General features: G+C 35.1%; 2 protein-coding genes across 3 annotated transcripts; both read left to right on the top strand.

Moving 5' to 3' along the window:
* Window positions 1-4,797: 4,797 nt before the first annotated feature.
* Window positions 4,798-6,610, top strand: LOC140892295 (mitogen-activated protein kinase kinase 4-like). The gene has a single exon (XM_073301142.1). It carries the CDS (start codon window positions 5,034-5,036, stop codon window positions 6,078-6,080), a length of 1,047 nt encoding a protein of 348 aa, XP_073157243.1. The 5' UTR covers window positions 4,798-5,033; the 3' UTR covers window positions 6,081-6,610.
* Window positions 6,611-9,284: 2,674 nt separating this feature from the next.
* On the top strand, window positions 9,285-12,770 carry LOC140883625 (vacuolar cation/proton exchanger 3-like). Of its 2 annotated transcripts, none has more exons than XM_073290181.1 (11): window positions 9,285-9,463; window positions 10,061-10,349; window positions 10,453-10,520; window positions 10,622-10,650; window positions 11,058-11,251; window positions 11,398-11,610; window positions 11,786-11,920; window positions 12,032-12,148; window positions 12,227-12,280; window positions 12,377-12,493; window positions 12,577-12,770. In XM_073290181.1, exons 2-11 carry the CDS (start codon window positions 10,077-10,079, stop codon window positions 12,679-12,681), a joined length of 1,305 nt encoding a protein of 434 aa, XP_073146282.1. In that variant the 5' UTR covers window positions 9,285-9,463; window positions 10,061-10,076; the 3' UTR covers window positions 12,682-12,770. The 2 variants fall into 2 exon arrangements, with proteins under 2 accessions (XP_073146282.1, XP_073146275.1); XM_073290174.1 differs by having other exon boundaries at window positions 9,286-9,528.
* The last annotated feature ends 1,999 nt before the right edge of the window (window positions 12,771-14,769 follow it).

The raw sequence follows: 14,769 nt of genomic DNA, 5'->3' as shown, positions 1-14,769 counted from the left end.
GTTTGGAACCTTTCAGCTGTGTTTCTCTGCCTTTCTTTTCTTTTCATATGATGATACCCGTGAAGAGGAGATAAATATAAGCATATTTGCAGTTTAGTCCTGAACTTTTGACTATTTGCAATTTAGTCCCCGGAAAAGCGATTTAATTAAATTTCAATCCTTTTCAATTTAAGAATATTAAAATTTAATTCTAAACTCTAAATATTCCCAAATTAAATATTCTCGGATTAAAATTAAATAATCTCGGGCCTTACATTTCTCCCCCACTAAGACATGAGTTCGTCCTCGAAATCATAAGCAAGTTGTATAGACAATCTGTTACACATAAGAGAATGAAATAACATAAAGCAGAATAAGAACTCACATCAATGAAACAACTCTGGAAATCTCTGTCTCATGTCTGACTCAGTCTCCCAAGTCGCTTCTTCGATGCCATGTCGACTCCACTGAACTTTGACTAGCTGAATTATCTTGTTTTTGAGCTGTTTGTCTTTGTAATCAAGAATCTGAATAGGTTGCTCAAAATAACTGAGAGTCTCGTCAAGTTCAGCTTCATCAGGCTGGAGAATATGGGAAGGATCAGGCTGATACTTCCGCAGCATAGAGACATGAAATACGTCATGAATACCAGACAAAGATGGAGGAAGAGCGAGTCGATAAGCAAGATCGCCTATATTCTCGATGATCTCGTATGGACCAATAAAACGCGGAGATAACTTTCCTCTCTTGCCAAATCTGACTGTACCTCTAAACAGGAAAATCTTCAAGAAAACTCTGTCTCCCTGATCAAAAGATAGAGGTCGTCGTCTGATATTTGCATATTTTGCTTGTCTGTCTTGAGCTGTTTTCATTCGTTTCTGTATAAGCTTTACTTTCTCTGTCATTTCTCGGATCATATCTGGCCCAACATCTGGTACGTCTGAGATATCATCCCAATACAACGGTGATCTGCATTTCTTTTCGTACAATGCTTCAAAAGGAGTCATCTCAATACTAGTCTGATAGCTGTTATTATAAGAGAATTCTGCAAGTGGTAATGAATCTTGCCAACTAGTACCAAAATCTAGTACTACAGCTCGTAACATATCCTCAAGTGTCTGGATAGTCCGCTCTGACTGTCCGTCTGTTTGAGGATGATATGCTGTACTCAGATGCAATTGAGTACCAAGAGCTTGTTGCAAGCTATGCCAAAAGTGTGATGTAAATCTAGGGTCTCGATCTGAAACAATAGATTTAGGCACACCATGTAATCTTACCACTTCTCTGATGTAAATCTCTGCCATCTGATCATGTGTGTACGTCATTTTGTACGAAATAAAACATGCTGATTTCGTCAAACGATCAATAATCACCCAAATGGCATCATACCCTCTGGATGAACGTGGTAGCTGTGTAACGAAATCCATGAAAATGTGATCCCATTTCCATTCTAGAACTGATAAACTATGCAATAGACCACCTGGCTTCTTCCGTTCAGCTTTCACCTGTTGGCAATTCAAACATCTGGATACAAATTCGGTCACATCTGACTTCATCTGTTTCCACCAATACTGCATTTTCAGATCATTATACATTTTTCTGCCACTAGGATGAATACTAAATCGACTGTTGTGAGCCTCTTTCAATATTTGCTGTTTCAAAGCTGAAACATCTGGAACCACAAGTCTGTTATTTACATATAAAACATCATTAGCACTGACCTGATATTCAGATTTATGTCCAGATCTGACCATAGCAATAGAATTCTGAATATTCTGATCCTCTTTCTGTGCTTCTTTGATTCGTATCAAAAGTTCTGGCTCAGCGTTTATTGCACAAACACGGATCGGTAGCATATCTGTTGCAAATACTAATCCAGAAATACAACAATCTTCCACCAATTGAGATACACCTATCGTAGACAAGGATAAAGAACATACCTTTCTACTTAAGGCGTCTGCAGCTGCATTAGATTTTCCTGGATAATATTTAATCTCGCAATCGAAATCTTTCAATAAGTCAAGTCATCTACGTTGTCTCATATTCAATTCTGATTGCGAAAACAGACATTTCAAACTTTTGTGATCCGAAAAGATTTCAAACTTCTCATCATATAGATAATGTCGCCATATTTTCAATGCAAAGACAATAGCGGCAAGCTCCAAATCATGGATAGGATATCGAGTCTCGTGTGGCTTTAACTGTCGTGAAGCATAGGCGAAAACATGACCTTTCTGCATAAGCACACAACCCAAACCCTTGTGAGAAGCATCACAATATACAACAAAATCACCCATACCTGATGAAATCGTCAAGACAGGTGCACTTGTAAGTCTTTTCTTCAACTCTAAGAAACTAGTTTCACAAGCTTCAGTCCAGACATACGGCTTATTTTTCTGAGTCAATTGCGTAATAGGCTTTGCAATGCTGGAAAAATCTCGAATAAAGCGTCTATAATAACCTGCTAAGCCCATAAAACTACGTATTTCTGGCACTGATGTAGGTTTAGGCCAATTCAGGACAGCCTCGACCTTGCTTGGATCTACTGAAATCCCATCACCTGAAATAATATGCCCAAGAAACACAACTTTCTGCAACCAAAATTCACATTTCGACAATTTGGCATATAATTTATCATTTCTCAATGTCTGTAAAATGATTCTGAGATGTTCAGCATGATCATATACATTCTTGGAATATATCAAGATATCATCGATAAAAATAATGACAAAGTCATCCAAGTATTTCTGAAATACCCGATTCATCAATCCCATAAATACTGCAGGAGCATTGGTTAAACCAAAAGGCACGACGATGAATTCATAATGTCCATACCTTGTTCTGAAAGCAGTTTTAGGAATATCTTCATCTCGTACTCTCAGTTGATGATATCCATATCGTAAATCAATCTTAGAATAGATAGCTGAACCCTGTAGCTGATCAAACAAATCATCTATTCTAGGCAGTGGATATTTATTCTTGATGGTTACCTTATTCAGTTGCCGATAATCAATGCATAAGCGCATGGAACCATCTTTCTTTCGTACAAACAGTACCGGAGCGCCCCAAGGTGAAACACTCGGTCTAATGTACCCCTTGGCTAACAAATCTTCCAATTGATCCTTCAACTCCTTCAATTCAATAGGTGCCATTCTGTAAGGAGCTTTGGATATTGGTTGTGTACCTGGCATTAAATCAATGCTGAAATCTACTTTCGGACTGGAGGTAAACCAGGAATTTCATCAGAAAATACATCAACAAATTCTTTCACAACTGGAATATCTGTTACTGCTGGACTGGATTTCAATACATCAATAGCATAAATCAGAAATCCTTCTGCACCTCTCTGCAATAAACGGGTCATAGATAGCATAGATATCAAAGGGATCTTGGCTCGAGAACCCTTACCGTAGAATTTCCATTCTGATGCCATTTCTGGTCTAAAACGGACTACTTTCTGGAAACAATCCACAGTTACCCTGTACTTGGTTAACATGTCTATACCGACAATACAATTAAAATATGATAATCCAAGTACTATACAATCTAGATCAATCACATTCCCGTCATATTGCAATGCACAGTTTTGAATCATTCGAACATATATAATACCTTCACCCAAAGGCGAAGAAATAGAAACAACAGTAGGCAATGGCTCAGAAGATAAAGCATGCATCATAACAAATTTTTCAGAGATGAATGTATGAGATGCACCTGTATCTATCAAAACATAGGCAGGATAACCATAAAGAAAGCAGTTACCTGCTATGACATCGTCAGGTGCCGCCTGTGCCTGATCCTCAGTAAGTGCAAAGACTCGAGCCTGTTGTCTAGGAGGTTGAGTCACAGTCTGGCTTCCTCCTGCTCTAATCTGTTGCTGAGGCTGGAATGAATGCACTGATTGCCTTTCTGCCTGAGGTGTGGCTCAGGAAGAACTTTCACCAATAGCTCGTTGAGGACATACCTTGGCATAATGACCTGGTTGACGACAAATATTGCAATTACCGGACACACCTCTGCACTGTTCACTCGAATGTCTTCCACCACACTTACTGCAAAAGACTCCTGATTCACCAGTTCTCTGACCTGCCCTAAACTGTCTCGGTCCACTAAAACTGGATCTCAAATTAAATATTCTCGAATTAAAATTAAATAATCCCGGGCCTTACAAATAGGTTATGAACACATGCATTAATGCATTTATATATATAAATATTAAAAAATTAAAAAAATAATGAATTATTTAAAAATATATATTAAAAATAATTAGTTATCTTATTTTATTAAAATTGAGGTTATAAGGTTTAAATAAAATATTATTTAAGTTATTTCTATATAAAGAAAGGAATTCAAAAGAAAATTAATTTATTTAGAATAATTGTAAAAATAAATATCAATCTTACCTCCGTAAAATTAATATTGAAATATCAAAAAGGAAATGAAACGAATGTTTTGCGTGTGATTTATTATATTTTGATTACATATAGTGTTTAGTATGTTTAATTTTAATAATTTATGTAAACATGATTTGTTCGAGTAAAATGTAAGTGAAACAAAAGATTTCGTCACGTGAGCTTTTTAAGATGAGATAATAGACGGATTTTTTTGTATGGATTAAATTGCTTATAAATCCATCCAAAATTTTTGGTTTATATTAAATAAATGTATGATGAATGAGGCTATGAGCTATAGCTTGATTGCTTGATTTGTTAAGAAGGTCCGAATTTTATAACTCAATTTAATTTTTTTTAAAAATGCCCTTTTTTCTATATAAATATAAAAATGAATTTTTTGTAATAAAAAAAATCATCGTGACAAATAAGAAATCAACCCTTCTTCCTCCCCTCTTCTCCCTTCGTTTTCCATGGAGTTTGTTGATTTTCCTCTGCAAGCAATCTTTTTTGTATTGAAAGTCTTCGGATGATTCGCTTATTAATATTGTGAGCTGCAATCATTCGCAAAAACCCAGGTTTCCGAATCGCGGTAAACAAAACAAACCCTCTTTTTCTTTCTCTTGGATTCGAGAGCTGTTTTTGGGTTAATAACCAAGTATAATGAGACCCCTTCAACCGCCGTCGTCCGCCGCCGCAGCCAATCGTTCCAACCGGCGTATCCTTCCTGACCTTACCCTCCCTTTGCCCCAACGAGACTTTTCCCTCGCCGTGCCTCTCCCTCTGCCACCCAGCTCCGCCCCTTCCTCAGGATCCAGTGGTGGCTTCAACTACGCTGATCTGGACCGCATCAGCCGCGTCGGCAGCGGTGCGGGAGGAACTGTCTACAAAGTACTCCATCGACCCACCGGGAAATTGTTCGCTCTGAAAGTGATATACGGCAACCACGAAGAATCGGTCCGGCGTCAGATCCTCCGCGAAATCGAGATCCTACGCGACGTCAACAATACCAACGTCGTCAAATGTCATGGCATGTATGATCAAAATGCCGAAATTCAAGTCCTCCTCGAGTACCTTGACAAGGGTTCTCTTGAAGGTGCACACATCCCCCACGAACCCACTCTATCCGATCTCACTCGCCAGATTCTCTCCGGTTTGTACTATCTCCACAGGCGTAAAATCGTCCATCGAGACATCAAGCCCTCCAATTTACTGATGAATTCCCGCAGAGATGTCAAGATCGCTGACTTTGGCGTGTCTCGAGTTTTAGCTCAAACTATGGATCCCTGCAATTCAGCTGTTGGGACTATAGCTTACATGAGCCCGGAAAGAATCAATACTGATCTTAATCATGGCAAGTACGATGGTTATGCAGGGGATATATGGAGCTTAGGTGTCAGCATTCTTGAATTTTACTTGGGAAGATTCCCATTTGCTGTTGGGAGGCAAGGTGATTGGGCTAGCCTTATGATTGCTATTTGTATGTCACAGCCACCAGAGGCACCTCCCACAGCTAGTAAAGAGTTCAAGGATTTTATTGCCTGTTGTCTTAAGACGGATCCCGCTAGGAGATGGACTGCTGGCCAGCTTTTGAGGCATCCTTTCATTACGCAGTTTGCCTCTCCGGGGAGCAACGGAAGTGGAAGCAATCAAGTGCCTCAGTCTAATCAATTATTACCTCCTCCACCGCCACATTTTTCATCCTCTTGATTAGTCATATCTAATTTTGTTTCTTATTACTTTTTAACTTTGATGGGGTTGCTTGAAATGAATTCTGTAACTTGTTAGGCCATGTTCTGCGTAGTGGATTGCAGAGTCGTGTATGTTGGGGATTCTCACGATTATGGATCAATCTTGTCGTCAATGATATATTGATAATGTTGCATTATAGTAAAAAAAAGACGAGCTTTATGTCGGGCTTCATTTCGAAGTTTCGGCAATGCATTTTACTATTGGGAGAAGAAATTTACCAATATCCTTTTGCAGGGTTGATTTCCTTTTTACGTGAATCTGCAAATTGGCGTGATTGGCCTTCGGATCATCTCGGTCTAAGTTTGCATTTGTACATATATTAGTTCCTAATATCCCAAAAAGATCTAAATAGTTGATCAATTAAGATGAATAAAGTTATTAGATAAAAATGCTGCTCTTGAACCTTTTTGTCCATATTTTTAACTGATATCTACGTTGTAGATGTGCATTTCGTCTGTCATCGCTCGAATAGATGACATGTTTGGTTATATTATGCGCGAGTGCGACTCTTTTTATGATGGATTGATTCTAAGTAAGCTGAAAGGCAGAAGCTTGGTTGCACATCTTCCATTTCCTCTCTTGGAATCCTTGTCTTGTCGTGGTTTTTGGATGTTTGGTTGGTAATCTTCCATGTTGTTTTGCTACTATGTTTGCTAGATTGTTTGCGCATTTGTGGTGGTGAGTGCTTAAGTTAGTTTAGTGGTAAAGTCGGATAGCCTTATGATTAGCTTTGGCCATTGGGGTAAGATTTGGTTTTTGGTTTTAAAAGATCCTGTGAGCTAGTTTGGAGGAAACTTTTAAATCTTTCACCTTTTTGCTTTATGCAAGGACATTCCAATAATAAAGCACAGACCAGACATGTGGTCTTTGTATTGTTAGCTTTTATTCTTATTTCTGCTTTCTCATTGATTGCCCATCCATGTTACTTTGTCTATCACAATATAATCAACATCGCTGCTGCATCGGCACTTGTACAGGAGGATTGATGAACATTAGTATGATATTGGCCGTGAACCCATGGGATTTGCTGTTGATTATGGTAGTAATACTTTTGAGTTTTGAGCTTATTATTATTATTATTATTATTATTATTATTATTATTATTATTATTATTATTATTATTATTATTATTATTTCTTTTTAAAAAAATGAATTTGACATGGAGTTTGTTGGGATGTCATGTAATTTCGAGGAAGAAGAGCAGAGGAAAAAAGAAATTGGAAATTATCAGGTTTGACATGTTCAAATGGAAGGCGTAAGTCAGATGAACACCAAACCACAAAAAAAAAAAAGAATTACATGGGAATTTTCTCATCAATATGACTAATTTTTATGACAAGTGTGTGAAACCGAGTGAAAGCGGTAACATCTATGCATTTTCTTACCTCATTGAATTCGTCATACGATGCAATGGAACCACTATCAACGTCCAATCCATCCCTCTTGTAGTAATTATTTTCGTAAATTACTATTATTATAATAATAAATTAAAAAAATAATATATTATATATATATATATATGTGGAAAAAAAATGTTTATGAGCTCAACATGAAATCATATGTGTCATCATGCCATTAAGTAACGATTGGGTCATGCTTATATTTCCGTACGGGCCGGGGCCAATCTATATGAATGTACTAATTAAGTAAATATTATTGAGAAATTGGGCTTACCAGAAAGCCTATAACACCAACCCAAGTACTATCAAATTAAGTTTAATAATTTCATAGCAAACAAAGTTAAAATTATATCCTCTTTTTAGTGTAGATGTTTGAACATTCATTTAACGATGATAATTTATCAATACATATATTATCAATACATATTGTTTATTTATTTTTCGGTGTACCTCGTATTTATCTATTGTTAAATATCCATCATTAGATATACATTTAAATACTATGACTCTATAACAAATAAATCTTGGAATTGTGGAAGCAAAGCCCTGCCCCGCTTGACAAGCACACGTATCTATATATAGACTAGTAGCAATTCGTTGTCCACTGAATTAAATACGATTTTATCACCACCATTATCATTATTATTATTATAGTTGGGATTATTACTCTTCAAAAGTATTATAAGTTATATAACTATGATAATGTATAAATTGATTTATGGTTACGGTGGTGGCTTAGTCAGTTTCCCACTATTTCACATACATGACTATTATTTTATATAAGTTAAATTCTCACTTCCATCAAGCGTTACTTCTTATGTGTTTATATACCATTTTGATAAATCATTTAATAACAATGCTTATACACGGTTTTGATTAATTATCTAATGATGATAAATTGTGTTGTTTGAGATTAATAAATTTTTCATCTTTTTATTAGGAGCGATATAGTTATCTAAAAAATTTTAAATATGAATATAATATTGAGTTTTAAAATATTGATAAAGATAAGATTGAATCCAAAAATATAATAAAAGATGTGATTGAAATATAAAATGATTGTATCAATAAGTTTACATAGTGGAGGTATATTTGTAATTTTAAATTAAATAAAAATCCACTAAATCAATTAAAAGATGAGCAATGTTACGGTTACAACGAAACTTGTACAACAAATTTTACAATATATAAAATTTGATACAAAAATTTAATTTATCAAATCTAGGGCTGACATACCGTAACGAAATACCGGAATTTTGGCATACCGTATCGAATTTTTTTCGATATACAGATATTTTTTCGGTATAACGAATTTTTTTTCGGTATCTATACGGTATCAATATGGATTTTTTTCGTACCAAAGTTTCAGAATTGTACTATCGGTATCGGTATGAATTTTTTTTATACCAATATTTGTAGTAAGGTATACGGAAAAACCACCTCTAATCAAATCTAATGATACATTAAATGCAAAATATCATGATATAATAACAAAATATCGAAATATAATTGTTGTACTCATTATTCATAAAAGATATAACCAAATTTGGAAATTGTTTCCCTAAAAATGGTTCAAATAAAATTATTAAAATGATAATCGGATATAGTTTTCGAATTCGTTACAAAAATAGAAACAAATAAATGCATTTGTTTATTATTACCGAAGTATTGCTCTTTCTCGAGCATTAAAAAGCAAATTTACCCATAATTCATTGTCTCAAGAAATATTAAAATAGTTATTATAAGCGGTAAAGTTTCAAATCAAATTAATTATGGGACATCAGTGGCGTTTTCTTGGAAATTTCCTCTTCTTTATATAATCAATCGCCTAGTTTTCTCTCCAATACAACATGATTCCAGTTCTTGTCTACGTTGCTTGTTCTCCGGCAGATGACTCTACTGTTTTCTAGTTCAAGACCAGTCTGATTTACAAATCTGCGGGTCTGAGATTTTTTTTTTTTAAATTTTTTGATAGGAGAACCTTAGTTTAATCTGACAAATTCAAGGTAGAGGCTTGCACTTGGCCATCTTCTTCTTTTTTTATTGTCTTTTCATTTCAAGTGTTGTTTTGCACTTTTTTTTAATTTTTATCCGATGCCAATTTCTATGTATATTTTGGTCATGATGACGGTCTGTGTTTTTAGGGAAGTTAGATTATCTGGGCCGTTTGATAATTTATTTATTTGCTTGTTGACCATGCATGCCTTCGTTCGGAAGGAACAAAGGTTTCACGTCATATTGCTAACCATAAGTTTACATGTTATTGGGTGTTTTGATTTTTTGGTGAAACTAGGCGAAGTGTCCTAGTATTATTAGGAGTAATGTGTTTAGTTTGGTTAGGACTCAGTGCAAGTATAGCTATGATTTGATTGCGTGTTTTGATTCCTTGAAATAAGCCTAAGAGTTTTAGTAGGATTAGGACTCAAGTGTTTCAGTGTTGAGAGTATGTAGCTTTCTCTTTTGGTCGTTCAATTCAATTGCATCCATATTGTTCAATATAGTTAGCATAACATAATGACTCTCTGGGAGATTCTCTAGGTTTGTGGTTGTGGAGATGGGATCTGTACATGAAAGGGTAGAACTCGAATCTGATGAGGAGATTCCTCTAGGAGGGTCGCAGACGACGAATAAAGTACAAAGTTTAAATTTTGAAGAACCAACTACTTCACAGCCAAAAGTTGTTTCTGCCTCATGGGTTCTAGCGAAGGTGGTGGATAGATTCGGCCTTCTGAGGAGTATTTACATTGTGTTGATTAAAGGGAAGATCAACTTTTTGCTTCCTTTTGTGCCCCTAACAGTAATGCTGCACTATCTATCAGAAAAGCATGTAAGAATATAAAAGGCTTTCCTTGTGGAAAAATAATAATTCTGAAGATCAGGGGATGCTATCTTTTCAACTTACTGTGATTTTCGAATGCAATGTATTGTAGGGATGGATCTTCTTTTTCAGTTTGCTTGGTATTACTCCTTTGGCAGAGCGCCTCGGTTATGCGACTGAGTACGCACCTGATCCTCAAGTCGAATTCAACTTCACTCTGCTCGTTTTTTCCCCTTCCCCTTGAAAATACTGATGCCTTTCTTGATGCAATTTTGTTGTAGGCAACTCGCTTTTTACACCGGGCCAACAGGTAGCTTTTCTGGGTTCACTTTCTTTTTCTCCAAAGTATTAAATCTGTATTAATTTAATCAGATCATGCATGATGTTTAGAAGAACAACAACTTCTAGTCTTATAAATGAAGTTAGCTAGCGTAATTTTCGTATAGAACTTCAAGGATGCACACTCCCTCTTTTTCTTAGCATCTCTTCCTCGTTATGAAGAAGTCCTTGTAGTCGAGAGAATAATATCAACAGTTATTTCTCTGCCATTTTAACACTGGCAAGTGGCATCAGCATAGCAATAGCATCTACGCATTGTTAGATGCATGCAGCTACATTGTAAAGAGAATTTTTTTACGCGTATCTTTTTGACATATGCTTCCTGTCTACCATAGTTCTCTCACCCTATGGTACTCTCTTCTGTTGGTTAATCTACAGTTGGAGGCCTTCTGAACGCGACATTTGGAAATGCTACTGAAATGATCATTTCTATGTATGCGTTGAAGAATGGAATGATACGGGTTGTTCAGCTATCATTACTAGGCTCCATCTTGTCAAATATGCTTTTGGTGCTTGGATGCGCATTTTTCTTCGGTGGGATCCATCACCAGAAAGTTCAGAAGTTCACTAAGGTGGCTGATTTTCATATTTGATTAACACACTGTGGATGCCCAATAGGGGTTGGACTTTCGTTTTGTTGTCAATGTGACCGAGAAGCTGTTTTAAATTAACACCCGAGCTTGAGTGAGAAATTCTAATGTGTGAAAACATTTTGCAGGAAGCAGCCCTTGTGAATTCGGGTTTATTGTTAATGGCAGTTATGGGCTTATTGTTCCCCGCGGTGCTGCACTTCACTCATACCGAACTGCATCAGGGAAAGTCAGAGCTTTCTCTTTCAAGATTTAGCAGCTGCATTATGCTGGTTGCCTACACATGCTATCTCTTTTTTCAGCTAAAGAGTCAAAAAAGTCTCTATAGTCCTCTGGATGAGGTGTGTGAATATGTTTTAATCCTGTTGGAACAACAATTAATATTTGTAACCTGAGAAATGTGTATAATTTCGGTTACATGTCACGTTTCTATGAAATTAGGAATGTTCTATGCACGTTGCACGTGCACACTTCAACATCGAAGATCTTATTATTTTGTGCTGAACGTTGTTACAGGCAGAGTCTAACGAAGAAGCAGATTCTGATAAAAACGAGGAAGCCGAGATTGCCCAGTGGGAAGCAGTTGCATGGCTTGCTTTCTTCACTTTGTTGATATTTGTTTTATCTGGATATCTTGTGGACGCATTACAGGTATTGTCAAGTACCATGCAACCAAAAGTTCAAGAATTATATATGAGGACCAAAGAAAAGATGGTTGATCAATGTTACTATGTTTTTTGCTTCCTTTTGCTATATTTCCAGGGAGCATCTGACTCAATGAACGTGCCTGTCGCTTTTATTAGCGTCGTTTTGCTTCCAATTGTGGGAAACGCCGCGGAACATGCCAGTGCTATAATGTTTGCGGTGAAGGATAAGCTTGTGAGTGTTGAAAACACCAACTGAATTTCCAGCCATTGCTTCTATGTGGTTCTGCATGATTAATGTTTCCGTTTCCAGGATATTACCATCGGAGTTGCTATTGGATCATCTACTCAGATATCTATGTTTGTGGTAAGGCCAGCCGTGTTCGCCTCCTTTATTCTCGTTTAAGTTGTGGCTTGGCTTAGGAGTTTTTATGTGATTGTTGAAATAATTGAATAATGGCAGATTCCATTTTGTGTGATTGTTGGATGGTTAATGGGGAAGAACATGGATTTGAATTTTCAACTGTTTGAGACTGCTGTCCTATTCATCACGGTTTTGGTCGTAGCTTTTATGCTTCAGGTTTGTCTCTGAGACGTATCTCCTAATGAAAAAGTATTTATTTTTCACGATAGATATGAGCCGGGATTATATGTTTGATGCAGGATGGTAGATCAAACTATTTCAAGGGGTTGATGCTTATTCTGTGCTATCTGATAGTGGGGGCTAGTTTCTTTGTGCACGTCGATCCATCAAATGCTGGGTCCTGAGAGATATTTTTGTGGTTTGTAGAATGTAAAGAATGAAAACATATAATTTAGAATTAAGATATATGTACATACTAAATTACTAATAATAATAATTATTATTATTACTATATTGACGTTTGTTACTTCGTGTTCGTTTTTCCGCACATGTTAAAAGTGTATCATCGCAAAAAAATCAATTACACAGATAGATTTCATGTTTTATCAATTATCATTATCTAACGATTGTTTTAATGGTATATAAAATTTGATTTTTAGGAACCGTTCTATTCACGGTATAACTAATATATGTATAGTTCATCTCATCTCACGTTCTTCTCATCATATTATTTATCCATATATTAACTATTTATTTTACCTCAATTAAATCATTAATTATTTATCTCACATCAATCAAATAATTGAATTCAAATTACTATATTACCCCTTATAAATAATATAATTTTTATTTTATTTATTGTTAAAAGAACAAAATAGTCATTTAATATTTTTATATAAAATTTAATCAATCAAATCAAATAAACCATAATTTATCAATCAAATCAATATAATTTTAACTATCATTTCTTATTTATTTTTTATTACATTATATTACTTATCTATATATTACTTATATCATACCTCAAACCAAACGGTGTCTTAATCTATTACTTATTTAAGTGTGAAGTAAACATATATTTTATATATAATATAATATAAATACAAAATACATGCATGACTCACTAATTTTTGTACATTAACTAAATACATTCATTTTGCAAATATTAGTGGGTAGCTTAAAATGTATGCAGAAATAATTCAGAAATTGAGATTGAATATTAATCGATGTACGGATAAATTAATCATAAATAGTTCTTTTTTAAATGACATGTTATATTTTTTTATTAGAAAAGAGGTAAAATCATTAGTCTAAAATAAATTATCTAAAATTAATTGCAATTAGAATTTGAAAAGATAAAGTATCTAGGTAGTGTTTGAGAGAACTTTTACGAAGCACTTCTCATCTTTTTTTCACAAAATTTCAAATTTTTATGAAAAAAAAAGGGAAAAACCCAGATTTCGTCCCTCTAGTTTGAGCTTTGTCCCAACTTGGTCCCTCTTCTTTTTCATGTGCCAAATTAGTCCCTCACCTTTCAAAACATGTCCCATTTTCATCCCCGTCGTTTGTCCAGACGTTATTATTGACGGAAATTCATCACATGCGCTACACATGACAAATATATATAATTTTACTTAAAAATTGAATGAAGTAATGTAGATAAAACTGCTGTTTTTTTTAATTCAATTTTTTTCTTCTATTCTATTACAAGACTTTGCTGGTATCTATTGTCTAGGCTTTGATTTAATGCAATCAATTTTTCTTGCAGTGTTCCCACTAATAATTTGGTTTGACTCACATAATGTTGTAGGATCGATTGGTGTATTAAATCTGCAACTTACTAACTAACTCCTTTTCTGGATGTGCTTATTAATGAGACTCGGGTTAATTTGCGTAAATGGTCAGCCATTCGGAGCAAGAAAGAAGCATTGAAAGCTTTTTTGGGATATATATGGAGAAACAACCTCCAAATGCTTAATTTCCCATTGAGTCACAAAAATGAGGATAATAAATCCAACATACCCATACCCAACTTATAACTAAAATATTACTGCTTGTTAGTGGATGCTTTCATTGATGAAGAGGCACTCTTCTCCTCTGCAACTCTCGATGAATATGCTTGTGTTTTTTTTTCTTGGTCAGTTAATGAAGCTCGTAGTCCCGCTACCGTCACAAAGTTCTTTCCACCTTTGACAATTACATGATTTGGTTTGTTGAATACGTGATTAACCTAAAACATAAAATTTACAAAACTAAAATGTATTCGACAAGAACAAAAAAAAATCATAGACAATTCATTTCACTTACATGGACTAATGATATAGTGGTAGAGTTGTTTTTAATCTTTAGTCCACTTGCACTCTTTCGTTTAACCTGTAAACAATCATGTAGATTAAAAAAACATTAATATGGCACAAAGAACACATAATATTCTGCTTTAAAATGCATAAAATTTAATAACCTGTAGTTTTTTTCTGTTGTTTGATACCAAC

Source organism: Henckelia pumila, chromosome 1 (genome assembly GCF_033568475.1).
Source record: "Henckelia pumila isolate YLH828 chromosome 1, ASM3356847v2, whole genome shotgun sequence".
In the NCBI taxonomy this organism is placed as follows: domain Eukaryota; kingdom Viridiplantae; phylum Streptophyta; class Magnoliopsida; order Lamiales; family Gesneriaceae; genus Henckelia; species Henckelia pumila.
Note: the sequence above shows the minus strand (reverse complement) of the source record. Positions and strands in the feature narration are given on the sequence as shown.

What these genes read in the sequence shown, in the direction of transcription:
- LOC140892295 (XM_073301142.1), top strand. Translation starts at nt 5,034, where the DNA reads ATGAGACCCCTTCAACCGCCGTCGTCCGCCGCCGCAGCCAATCGTTCC.
- LOC140883625 (XM_073290181.1), top strand. Translation starts at nt 10,077, where the DNA reads ATGGGATCTGTACATGAAAGGGTAGAACTCGAATCTGATGAGGAGATT. An exon ending in AAGTTCAGAAGTTCACTAAG is followed by an intron (nt 11,252 to 11,397) that starts GTGGCTGATTTT and finishes AACATTTTGCAG; the next exon opens with GAAGCAGCCCTTGTGAATTC. An exon ending in TCTATAGTCCTCTGGATGAG is followed by an intron (nt 11,611 to 11,785) that starts GTGTGTGAATAT and finishes ACGTTGTTACAG; the next exon opens with GCAGAGTCTAACGAAGAAGC.